Below are 12,251 nucleotides of genomic sequence, written 5' to 3' on the forward strand. Positions count from 1 at the left end.
CTCTTGAGGGTGGAGACACCCTAAAGGTAGATAACCCAGGCTACTACCTGCCTATCCTTGTCACACCCATAAGTTCAAGATTTAGGTGGCTCCCCAAGATCTGAACCTCAGAATCATCAGACCAAAGAAGACCAGGACATAGAAGACGCTCTGCACAAGAAAGGAAGCCCTGCTACAGAAGAAAAAGGTGCAAACCCTGCCAGCTGCTCCAAGGACTCAACAATTTCTGCATGCGGTGTCATCCTGATACTGCAAGGACTCCAAGAACCCGTGCGCACCTACACCCTTGGAGAAATCACTGAGAAGTTCTCTTGGAGTTAAGGTATCACTCCCCTGCACATTGCAGACACTGATCCTGTGAAGTCCGGTTTGTTGACGTGCTGCTTCCCAATGGCCTAGATGCAGCACCAAAGCAAGAAGAGGTACTACAGCTTTCTGCCTCTCCACAAACTTTGGAGCACCAGGACCTACTGGAGCTGTGGTGTACCGATACCCGGGGTACCAGATCCCCAATGATAAAAACCAAGAAGAGGAGTCTATTAAGGACTCCCAGGGCATCAAAAACCAGCACCCATTGAGGGACATCGAGACACTAGAGATCCACTTCCTGAGTGACCCTGCTGTCCCGAGATTGCCTCTCCAAGTTGCCTGCTCCTGACCATGAGGACCCTAAAGAAGCACAATGCCCGGCTGACCTGTTCGCTCTGCAACCGTCCCCACCAGCCCCAGCACCGACTGACAAGTTCTGGTCCCATGGGCCCCAGGCCCTTGTAACCTCCTCCCTCAAAGGAGACCCACCGCACTTATCTCTAAGTCTAACTATGCAGGTCATTTTTAAGTGGCCCCTTTGTCTTTGTGCACCAGTTTCCAAGACCCTCAACACTCTACTCCTACTCGACCCCGGAGGCTCCCCAACTTCTCCAGCTGGAACTTTGGACTTGGTCCTGGCATCGACCTAAAACAAGAAGGTAAGCTTGATTAAAGTATTGCCTGATTTTATATGCACTTTTTTTTTCATTGTTTCCTATGGTGCGTAATTGTACAGAAAAATCATATATATTTTCCGAACTTTGAAAAATCGTAACTCCGAAAGTACTTACCTTAGAACTGTGTTCTTCAACGTTAAAAAATACATAATAATCGACTTCATTTTTATTAATTGGTCTGGGATTTATTCTTGAGTGTGTGTCTCATTCTGGCTAATCAGCCTTTATCAGCCAGGCTAGCTTGAATCCAGTGGCAAAGTGAGCAAGAGACCCACATCTGGGCATACTCTGCCAACTTAGGGCAAATACAGCAAAACCAAAGGGGGTGATGGATGGAGTGTTGAACATTGCAAGCACTCACCCTCCGTCAACTGATCTGGGTTTAATCAATCTTCATTCTTTAGCTCACTCCACCACCCCAGTTCAGACATGGCCATATGCAAATTAGTCTAACCTGTGCCTCATGGGAACATTCCAGCCTGAACTGCCAAGCTATGTCTTCCCTGGACCGGAAACAAGCATCCTGGGACCGGTTTCTGGCTAATCGGCCGCCATCAGCCAGTCTAGCTTGAATCCAGTGGCAAAGTCAGCAAGGGACCCACATCTGGGCATACCCTGCCAACTTAGGGAGAACAAAGTAAAACCAAAGGGGATGATGGACGGAGTGTTGAACATTGCAAGCACTCACACCAAGTCACTGATCTGGGTTTAATCCATCATCATTCTTTAGCTCATTCCGTCACTTCAGTTCAGACATGGCTATATGCAAATCAGTCTGACCCTGTGCCTCATGGGAACAGTCCAGCCCAAACTTCCAAGCCATGTCTTCCCTGGACAGGAAACAAGCATCCTGGGACCAGTTTCTGGCTAATCAGCCGTCATCGGCCAGGCTAATTTGAATCCAGTGGCACAGTGAGCAAGGGTCCCACGTCTGGGCATACCCTGCCAACTTAGGGCGAACATGCTAGCTTGAATCCAGTGGCAAAGTCAGCAAGGGGCCCACATCTGGGCATACCCTGCCAACTTAGGGAGAACAAAGCAAAACCAAAGGGGATGATGGACATAGTGTTGAACATTGCAAGCACTCCCCCCCAGTCAACTGATCTGGGTTTTATCCATCATCATTCTTTACCTCACTCAGCCATCCCAGTTCAGACATGGCCATATGCAAATTAGTCTGACCCTGTGCCCCATGGGAACAGTCTAGCCCGAACTGCCAAGCCATGTCTTCCCTGGACTGCAAACACGCATCCTGGGACCAGTTTCTGGCTAATCAGCCGTCATCAGCCAGGTTAGCTTGAATCCAGTCTTGACTCTTCCATTGGTGGAGATTTATGAAACAGCCTTTGAAACCAAGGAACTCCTTCACAAACTGCATGGGGCAACAATCTATGTGATCCCAAAACCACAGAAACCTAGTGACAGATGCGAATCATACATTAACTTAGCGGCGAAAATCCTGGTGAAAGCGCCGGCCAACCGATTAGTGGCAGTGATTAGAACTATCATACACCATGATCAAAATGGATTTAAGCCAGTCTGCAGCACACCTCACTGCCTAAGACACTTTAACATGGCCATTGCGCTGTCCGCCGTCTTACCCAATAGTCGTGCCTTGTTGTCTATTGACTTCAAAAAGGCCTTCTATTCTGTCAGATGGGCCTTCACGTTTCTCTCACTTGAGCGCATGAACTTTCGTTTCTTCATCTGCAAGTATGTAAACGTTTATATTCTAAAACCTGGGCACAGGTCAGATTGAAGGGAATGCTATACCCAGCCATCACAATTGAAAGCGGGACAAGACAGGGCTGCCCCCTCTCGCCCCTACTTTTTGCATTAGTTATGGAGCCCTTGGCAGAGTGGATCAGACCTGATGCCCAGTTCAGTGGCATCCAGTGGTCTACTCGCATAGAAGATAGGATATCACTTTACTCGGATGATGTCCTGCTGTATCTCATCAATCCAGACTAATGCAAATGCTTCAGATTTATGCTGATGCCTCCAGCCTGAAAGTCAATTGGATTAAGTCCACATACATCTCGAGAAGCAGGTCACCAGAAGATATAAGGACCAATACTGATTTACAATGGTAACCAGCACTTCAAATACCCAGATATGCATGTGTCTCCCACTAGGAACACTGCTTGGGACCTGAGCATAACACCTCTCATCCAGAACCCACCATGACAAATTCACTTACTGAGGCAGGTGGAGGTGGCCTGTTCAAAATGAGATCACTGCACGCTTGCTTTATGTACTCCAAAATTACCCATATGACATCACCAAATCATTCTTTAAAACACTACAGTCAACAATCACCAGACTCCTAGGGGCAGGTCACCACCCAAGGATCGCATTCCACAAACTGATGGCTTGTCCTTAAGATAGAGGCCAAGCCATACAGCTTTACTACTGGGCTAGTCAGCTGGTGCCCATCAATGGCTGTTTTTTACTGATAGAACTGAGCTGGTGATAGATGGCAAATTTCTGGTCATCGAACATCACAGTGTCCTTAATTTACTATAAACTCCTCACCAGAAGAAATCTCTCCCTCCAGCAACACAAACCTCTCTTATTTGCTGGCACCAGTCAATACTATGGACCAACCGGCATGGGGTGATGACAGCGGAAAAACCTCTATGTCATGGGCCTTGCCAGCACAATTAGATGGGTTCTGCCAATAGGATACCATTGAAATTTCAAACTCGGAGATCAATGCCGTATTAACATTTCAACAGTTCTTAGCCACATACGACATGCACAAAACGCAATTTTATTGATACTTTCCACTGCATCGTGCCTTAGAAGTATGCCAATAGCAACTGTAGCCTCTGCTTGCTCATAATCCTGTAGAGGTATGCATCACTATGGAAAGATATAGCGAAAAGGGATTTCTCTAATGTACTCCACGCTGGTTAGCAATAGTCCACACACCATGTTAACTCTCAAGGAACGATGAGCACAAGATATATATGTATAATGAAGTAAAAAGACCGGGCGGAGGCTAAATTGGGCCCCAAAGTATTAGTGGTCTCTATGAGACTGAGGCGGATACAACCTAAATACCTGAATTGGGTATATTGTAGCCCCCTGACATTGAGCAAGATGAAATGAGGTATGGACCCATGCTGCCAAGAAAGAGGTACAGCACAGGGCACTTTGCTTCTTGTGATATGGGACTGTCCTAAAATATGAAGGTACTGACCTCAAATCTATGGTGTACTGACCTCAAATCTATGGACCCCCTGCCCCAGGTAGTGAACAAATAAAACAGAGCTGGAACATGCGGTACACCCGTTCACAAACTATAGATACAAATGTGTATGGGGAGAACTTTTGTGTTAGAAATGTGTTGGTAAAGAAAAGTATTCAAAACAGCTCGCAGTCCACTGAACCATACATGACAAGACAGGAGCACTTTATACACAGGATCTTGACCACTTGGCAGGATTGCTGTTGCTCTGTGAATTGGGATTATGTGTTACTATTGGCAGCTTTATAAACTGGCAACAGTGGTTTTGCAGTGTGATGCACAGGGATTGAGCTAAGGTTCAGAAATCAATAGAAAGAAAACACGCAGGAGTAAACATTATGTAAGAGGTAGTTTTATTGGATAATAGCAGATTAGAATGGAAGTAAAATAGGGAGAGGTACATATGTTATTGTATGCACAAGACTAAACAAATCTCAGGTTTCAAAGCGTTAGTCAAACTTTACTGAGAATGCATGAGTGAATCTGAATTTATTAATGTGCAAACGTTTCTCAATTAGCAAAAGAGGACACGCAAACATATTTTCCCAAAAAATGTCACATTACAAAAAGGAGCAAATAAAACATATGTACATTAAACACAAATACAGAGAAAATAATCATACTCAGACGTGGTCAATAAGAAACCAAAACACAGGCCTGTGTTGCTAGGTAAATGAATGTCATTTTATTTCAGGATTTTTCCCCCCACTATTATTGATATAACAACCCATCACAGTTGGTCATGAATGATCTCAATACACTGAAGTTCACTTAAAGACTCGCCATCTCGTTTTGACTGAAGGCCTTTTAAAGTGGGCTCACCCACACCTGATTTTACTTCTTTAGAGCTTTAAAATAAGCATACATTTGAAAACATTTGGTTACACATGGGGCAGTGACCCTCATATAGGATACTTCGCTGGATTCTAATAGAGGACTGGGTGCCACCTTCCTGTGTACATTTCTTATTTCTCTGTCAGGGTAATAAACTCTATGTAGTATCTCTGATGGTAGAAGGCTCTCATGCAACAATACAGGTTATCAGTTATGTACTGAACCAACTTTGAATGGGTGCCATAGGCAATCACAATACATTTCTAAAGAAGTGTATGCAATGAGCAGAGTACAAAATGTAACCTGAACATATGATTAGTGAAGGCAAAAATGTCAAAGAAACAAATGCATGACAAACATTGCTGAGTATGTTTTCATCCTTCCCTGACCAGAGAAACGAGCGACAATAATGCAAGCATACCAACAGGTAAGTTCTCTCATTAATTATGTTGAGGCTTTTCTACGTACATGCATAGTACAATAACACGTTGTGTTAATATTCTCACAGAAAAAAAACATATATCTCAGATTTTACTTGGACATATTGAGAAGTTGAGTCTATTATGTGAAATAGCGCACACATGTTCTAAAAAAAATACAATGATCATGCAGCATCACAGAAATTTGCAATTGTCTATTATATACTTTTTATTGGAATATAATGTCTATTACGAACACAGGTAGTTCAAGTCTGCTGTGCTACAGTTTAAATTTTAAAGCAGAAAAACTTACAAAAATGTAAATCCTGGATTTCTCTTTTTAAAAATATAAATATACCTTTTATTAAACCTAAGAATTTAGGTCATGCTGTGCTACATCTGAAACCCATGTTATTTTAAATATAAAGACACTCAGAGGTAAGGATGCACTGATGTATCTGCTGGACAGAGCTTGTTGATGTCAGACCTTAAGCACAATGCTGGTTCAAGTCTCAACGTGAAATTTTATTAAAGCAGAAATAATCTGTGCATGCCATTTTTACCTTTCTAATGCATCTAAAAAGAACTGCAATGAAATGGAAACGACCCAGCCAGGTGCATAATGCTGAAATAAGCTTAGTATATTAGACCACGTCCACTCAATAATTGCACAAGAAAGAGGCTAGATTGAGAAAAGGAAGGACATTGATTTGGACACAGCATCTAAGTGTGACAACATGATTAGACAGATCAAAGTAGCTTATGTTTAGATTAATGTGTTCATTACAAATGGTAATACAAAGTGTTCGATCCTTTGGTAATCAAGAGCAAATTTTGACTGAAGCCAGCTCTACTCACAATGGCAACTAGATTATTATGTTTTCCAATAGAGCTTTATCTCACTTTAGGAGAAATTGTGTCATATAAGTGACCAGCAATAATGGTACTCTTTGATAAAAAGGGGTTTTAGTATACTGTTTTAACAGATATGCATTTCCATTGCTTTGGTAACAGAATAACAGTGAATATGAACACCACAGAAGTCAGGAGAATTGCACGAATGTGTGTGTGTGGTAGATTCACAACACAATGCCATGCTTTCTTTACCAAACATGCTTCAACAGAATGAAATGGACATCAGAGATGGGTTTTTGCCATATGCGTGACAGATTTTTTCCATCATGAAAAAAATTAAAAGGTTTGTTTTGATTCAGATTGTGTAGAACTAGCAATACAATACTTTGTCTATTATAGATCATGTTGACGTTATCAAGAGCAAAAAAGGAAAAAGGGATGCCAACACGTAGCAATTCTTTGTGAAACAAAACATACAGCTGATGTGATTTGTTCAACGTCCAAGCCCTACACCACAAAAACATTTAGCACCAAAAACTAAAATAAATTAAGGCAAATTGTGACCAAGTGATCTTCAGACTTTGCAAATTATATTCTTTTAACTGTGACTACTAGATTTTTCTATATGAACACGTGTTGTGTGCTGAGTGTACAAGGTTTTAAGGTGAAGAGTTAAAGTTTCCATACGTACAGTATTAGTGATATTAACAACACTTCTTGCTTTTGGCTAAAGAAAGTGAAATAATTCAGGATTGTGGATAGCAAGTGGAAGTTTTTTATTATGGTTCCTTGTTTGCTCATATAAGGACATACACATAAAAAGATATATGCACCCAAAAAATTCCAAAGCAAAAAGTGCAGTTGCAAATTTAAAACAATGGTGTAGTTAATTTGAACTCTGTAAAAAGGGTGCCTCTGAAAATGGTACGGTGCAGTTATGATTCTGAGAAATTAAGTTTCCAAATATTAGGAATGGTTGCAGAAAAGAAAAAACATGCTGATGGGAGAGGCAACAGAGAAAAAAACAGACAGCCCTAAAAAATACCTAGCCTTCTCACAAGACTGCACCATAATAACCAAAGCATGCATGTGTGAGTGTTCGCATTTGTGTATGGAAGGAGGTGTATAAAATATGTGTGCTAAGTTGGGATGGCATTGCAAAGTTTACCTTGTGTGTTGGATTCAATATATAATGTAGAGGATAATAAAAGCGTTGATATAATTATGCTTACAATCTCTTGCAGTGTTCACAGGAAAACTAATATGTCAATTTATCAGAGAATCCAAACTACCCTCATTCATTTGCTGTCCTTTCTAAACAAATAGGCTTCAGTATTCTATATGCTGATAACAGCAAGGCAGATATATACGTCGTGTAGAGCAGTGAAGCTCGGCACTCACAAATGACAATCCTGGAATGATGGCAGAGGGGCACTCATGAAGCAAACTGTTTAGCAACCACCTTTTAATTCCATCTGATGGCAATCACTTGCTATGTGAATATTAGGAAGGCCTCTCACAGGTGAATCATGTTTCTGGATCTTGACCAGTGCTGCAATCTCACAGTTTAGCACTCAGTGTAATTGGTATCAAGATTGTTGAAATAATGTTTAACTAAAAAGATGACTCCACAAATTTGAATCTAAGATATGAAGAATATAAAACATTCTTCAGGATCCACAAAGCCATTTAGCAAGAACACCATTCTAAAGCAGCATTGAAATGAAGTGGCTGCCCATCAAATGGAAGATGTCTCACTTTGCACAAAGTCCAAATCTTGATCAAGGCAAATCCTCTTACGGGGTATCAGTGCTAGCATGACCCATGCTAGAAAAACTGGCTCGAAAAAGTAGCTTTATTGATGCCATGTATGTGGAAAGGTCAGCAAGAGTCCACTTTCATTCTAATTCAATACAGACCATGTATTTTGAAAATTCTGAGAATGGCAGGATGAACAGGCCTAAAGTTCTAGCCAAGCTTGGTCAAGGCATAAGGACTGACAGATGGCCTTGCATATAAAATGCAATGATATGGTATGCTTGCCCAGGATGGAAAGTTCCATGTTGGTAAACACTGTTTCTTCACAGACTGAGAAACTAGCACCTTGTCCAACCTCTTAAAATAAGCTTTTCCAGATACCATAAACCTTCTTAAATGAGCATTAATGTTGGATCGGACAACTCTCACTGCCAATAGGAATCGATGAGAAGTTTTTATAAAGGATAATCAAGGATTTGGAACATTGAATGGTTATGAATTGCACAACTAAATCTAACGAGGTCCAAGAAAAAAGTAAGAAATTAAATAGAAAGGTGCTTCATATTTTATTTTTGGGTCAGAAAGTCCAAGCACCCCTGATAAAGTCACAATGTTTCAAAGCGCTTACAATTTAAAACTTTCGAAAATGTAAGGGCTCGCCTACTCTTACCACAAGACTTCATCCTAAACAATGAAAAGTATTTTTCTAAACCGTCCGTGCCATACCTATTATTCTATCACGGATACAGTATATTGACTATCACACTTAATCACTGATAGAAAGCGGAATTATACCTGTGCATAAAACTGGCACTGCTTAAAAGTTCAATGAGCAGTGTGAGCACTATTCACATGATCAATGTATTTAATTGGTCTGCAAATTATCCTATTTACTTTCACTGCTGATTTTTCATCAATATTCCACAACTATAAAAGTTCAGTTATAAGTGATAAAAATAATTTATGAAAATCCTAAATTTCACTTTTCTGTTACACCTAAAATCACTAGTTAAAAACACAACATTAGTAAAAGGATAAAATGAATTTGCACTGCTGTTTAAACAACTCTAACATTGTCAGACATTGTAGGGCAACTAAACGAAACAGTTGTTAAGCATTAAATGTTACTGTCATCAGACAACAATTTTAATAAGTCACAGCGTGTGATCATTTGCTGCAAAAAGGGTATTCATTTCTAAGGAGTGCTCAATCATTCGGAAAATAAGAAGTCTGACAATGGACCAGAGAGGATGTGTCCACACCATTAGCTAAACCGTTTCCAAAACATAGGTTGATGTCACAAGTGGGGAATGCTGCAAAACATATGGATGAACCTCATGATTCACCTTACTATACATTCTTTACAACTAGCTCTTAGAAGAACTCAAAGAGCTTTGCGTAATGCTACTCTAGGAATCTTTTTTAAGAATGAAGCAGTATGTTACAGATGGACTTAGTGAATCAACATCCTTATTCTATTTGTTTCCTCAAAACCTGATACGCCTTTGAGGGTCAATAAATGTTTAAGGAATCAGTTTTTCTGGGCCCTAACTTCAACCATGAAGGAATATGAAGTGTTCAATCGTAAACCAACTTTCAGTTATTTGAAATTAGCATATCGCATTGACTCAATATTAGAAAGTACATTTTCAGTGTCATTTATAGTCACTATATTCAAAATACAGAGAATCAACTGCCTTAAAATATGTTATTTGCTGTACATAGGTAACTGCATAGTTTGTATTTGCTACCATGTTTGGGGAAATGACTGCAAAAATTTAACTTGCGAATAAAAAAGACAAAATAGCTTCATATTAGGTGTTGTACTCATTTTACAATTTAGCATTTGTTGTCTAACAATGGTCAGTGAATATTTCCTCTATCCACTGTAGAAATTCTCTCTTTTTTATCAATGAGAAGCTTAATACATTGTTTTATCGAATATTTAAAATGAGTAAAAATGCAGGAAGTACAGAGCACAATATTTGTAATTTATGTAAGAGTAAGGAGGATTTATCCATGCATATTTACAAAAAATTGATGATATGCCAGATCAAGCTGATCATAGGCTTTCCTCTCTTAACCGCCATTAAATGGGCAATGCCAATTGGGATCAAATGCTAAAGCTAACCAACATAGTTCAAATAAATACTGTAATGAAAAGGTTCCTCTCTGACAAAAAGAGTGCCCCAGATGCCAACACTTGCATATGGACAAGATTGTATTTGGTACTCAGTATGTCCCTTCTGGTCCTGGCCTTCCTACTTGTACAGAAGAATACAATAGAGGAATACATGAGATCAATATATGGACAGCATAATGAACTATGAGTGTTGCGAAAGTTAAGCTATCAAGTGACTGAATATCCAAAACTGCAGGTCCCAGGTTTTGGTTTTCTCTAAGCATTGGAAACAATTGTAGTGTACGCCATTAGATGCTAAAGCAAAATACATGTTGGCTGGCAAGAGAAATTATAAGGTAGAACTGGACAACACTTTCCTGATATTAATATTTCCACAATTCTCTTCTTACATGAGGATCTGTAACATTCTATAGTTAATTGAAATTCCATTATTGTTGATTTATTTAAGTGTCATTGTTTCTTCAAGACATGTTGGCTAATGAAATCAATCCCACCTGTTTTGCTGTCCTATGGAGTTGTGGTCGAAATTTACAAACTTATCAAATGCAGGCCTAGATTCATAAATCAAATTGAAAAAGGCACCATGCTAATCTGCTTAAAAGTAACAGAGACACAAAAACACTGTAAGTGTTATACAATGCGTAAACTGATTAACAGCATTTTCAATTGAGTTTTGCACTCCAGATAATTAATAAGTAGAATGTCATACATTTTCTACAGTACCTGAAACACCTAAAATAGCTGCAGAATATAGCCCCATAAAATCAATCTTTAAACATTTGCTATTTGTCACTCCTAATGGAAATAACACATATATGTAATTTACAATGGTAGATATGAATACTTTCTTGGTATTATTCTATCAATTTTGGGGTGCATTTAATTAAAATTTAAAAGTACCTGATTTACTTTCCTTGTTCTGTAGATGTTCAACCAAGGACTTCCTATACAAAGTATGTCAAAGATGCATAGGAGTATTCCCAAAAGTACACGGAAACCTATTTCCAAATGTTTACATTAAATCAAAGACAAAGACATCTTAATCGTATGCATGATATTAATTCAGATATTACTCTTAAAACTCAAGTGCTAGCCGGCCAAAATGGAAGAAAGCTCGGTCAGAGTTCACTGACAATGCGTTCAAAAATTTCAGAGAAAACCAAGAATCAATTTAAAAGACTTGAATCTGAACAAAAAAGAATCTTGTTTACCTTTGATGGAAAACACACTCTTAAATGTAAACAAACATACACGTTTGAAAATTATAAACAAACAAAAAACTGTTGATCGCAGCCTGCAAAGCTTTCCAGCCTACTAAGCACCATGTCTGGAACATTTTCATTATTCAGGAGTTTTTTCAAACGCTTTAACTCAGAACTTTATGTGACTGTGATGCGTACCGTTAACTTTTAGGGCTCCAGCCCTCATACTTGCCACTGGTCATTTTCTGGATATCTGAGAGCTACATGTTATGACAACTATACCTAGCTTAAGCACTAGAATAGGTAACAGTTCTAACACGTTGATAGGGGGAGGCTCTCACATATTTGGCCCTCAGTAGATCAGCAAGAGAGTACCATGCGACCAGAGTGCATTGCAAATGTATATGAACTTCAAATAGACTGGATTCGGTCTCCAATGACAAAGTACAGTTTTATGCCAGCATCAACATCCTTATTGTATTCTGAAAAATATCGCCGGCCAGGCCGTGGCAGTCCCGGAGATGAAGCTAAGCTATTTGGGCAAGTGCAAGGCATCTTGAAACTTGGTACTTGTGTACTCCGCATGGAAGCCCTTCTTGTTAATAGTGTCATCGGAGTGAAAACGGATCATGACAGAATCCCCAGCTGAGTAGATTTCCTCTGGAGGCTGTGAAAGGAAAGAAGCATTATCAGTGAAGGAAGGGAAATTATTATGAATAAACTTATGAGATGTATTTTGCTGAATATCTCATACTTAACACTTGCTATACTGACTTGGAAGGATAAAGGTTGAGTGACAAT

The 12,251-nt window shown here is 39.6% G+C and overlaps 1 protein-coding gene across 1 annotated transcript in view; it reads right to left on the reverse strand.

Annotated features, from left to right (window-relative positions):
• Nucleotides 1–9,747: 9,747 nt before the first annotated feature.
• TLL2 (tolloid like 2) overlaps nucleotides 9,748–12,251 on the reverse strand; it is a 2,328,887-nt gene continuing 2,326,383 nt past the window's right edge. The window contains exon 21 of the mRNA XM_078643121.1: nucleotides 9,748–12,117. Coding sequence (XP_078499247.1) covers nucleotides 11,983–12,117 — 135 coding nt within the window. The 3' untranslated portion in view covers nucleotides 9,748–11,982. The remainder of the gene's footprint in view (nucleotides 12,118–12,251) is intronic.

The sequence above is a fragment of the Lissotriton helveticus genome, chromosome 5_1 (genome assembly GCF_964261635.1).
Source record: "Lissotriton helveticus chromosome 5_1, aLisHel1.1, whole genome shotgun sequence".
Taxonomy (NCBI): domain Eukaryota; kingdom Metazoa; phylum Chordata; class Amphibia; order Caudata; family Salamandridae; genus Lissotriton; species Lissotriton helveticus.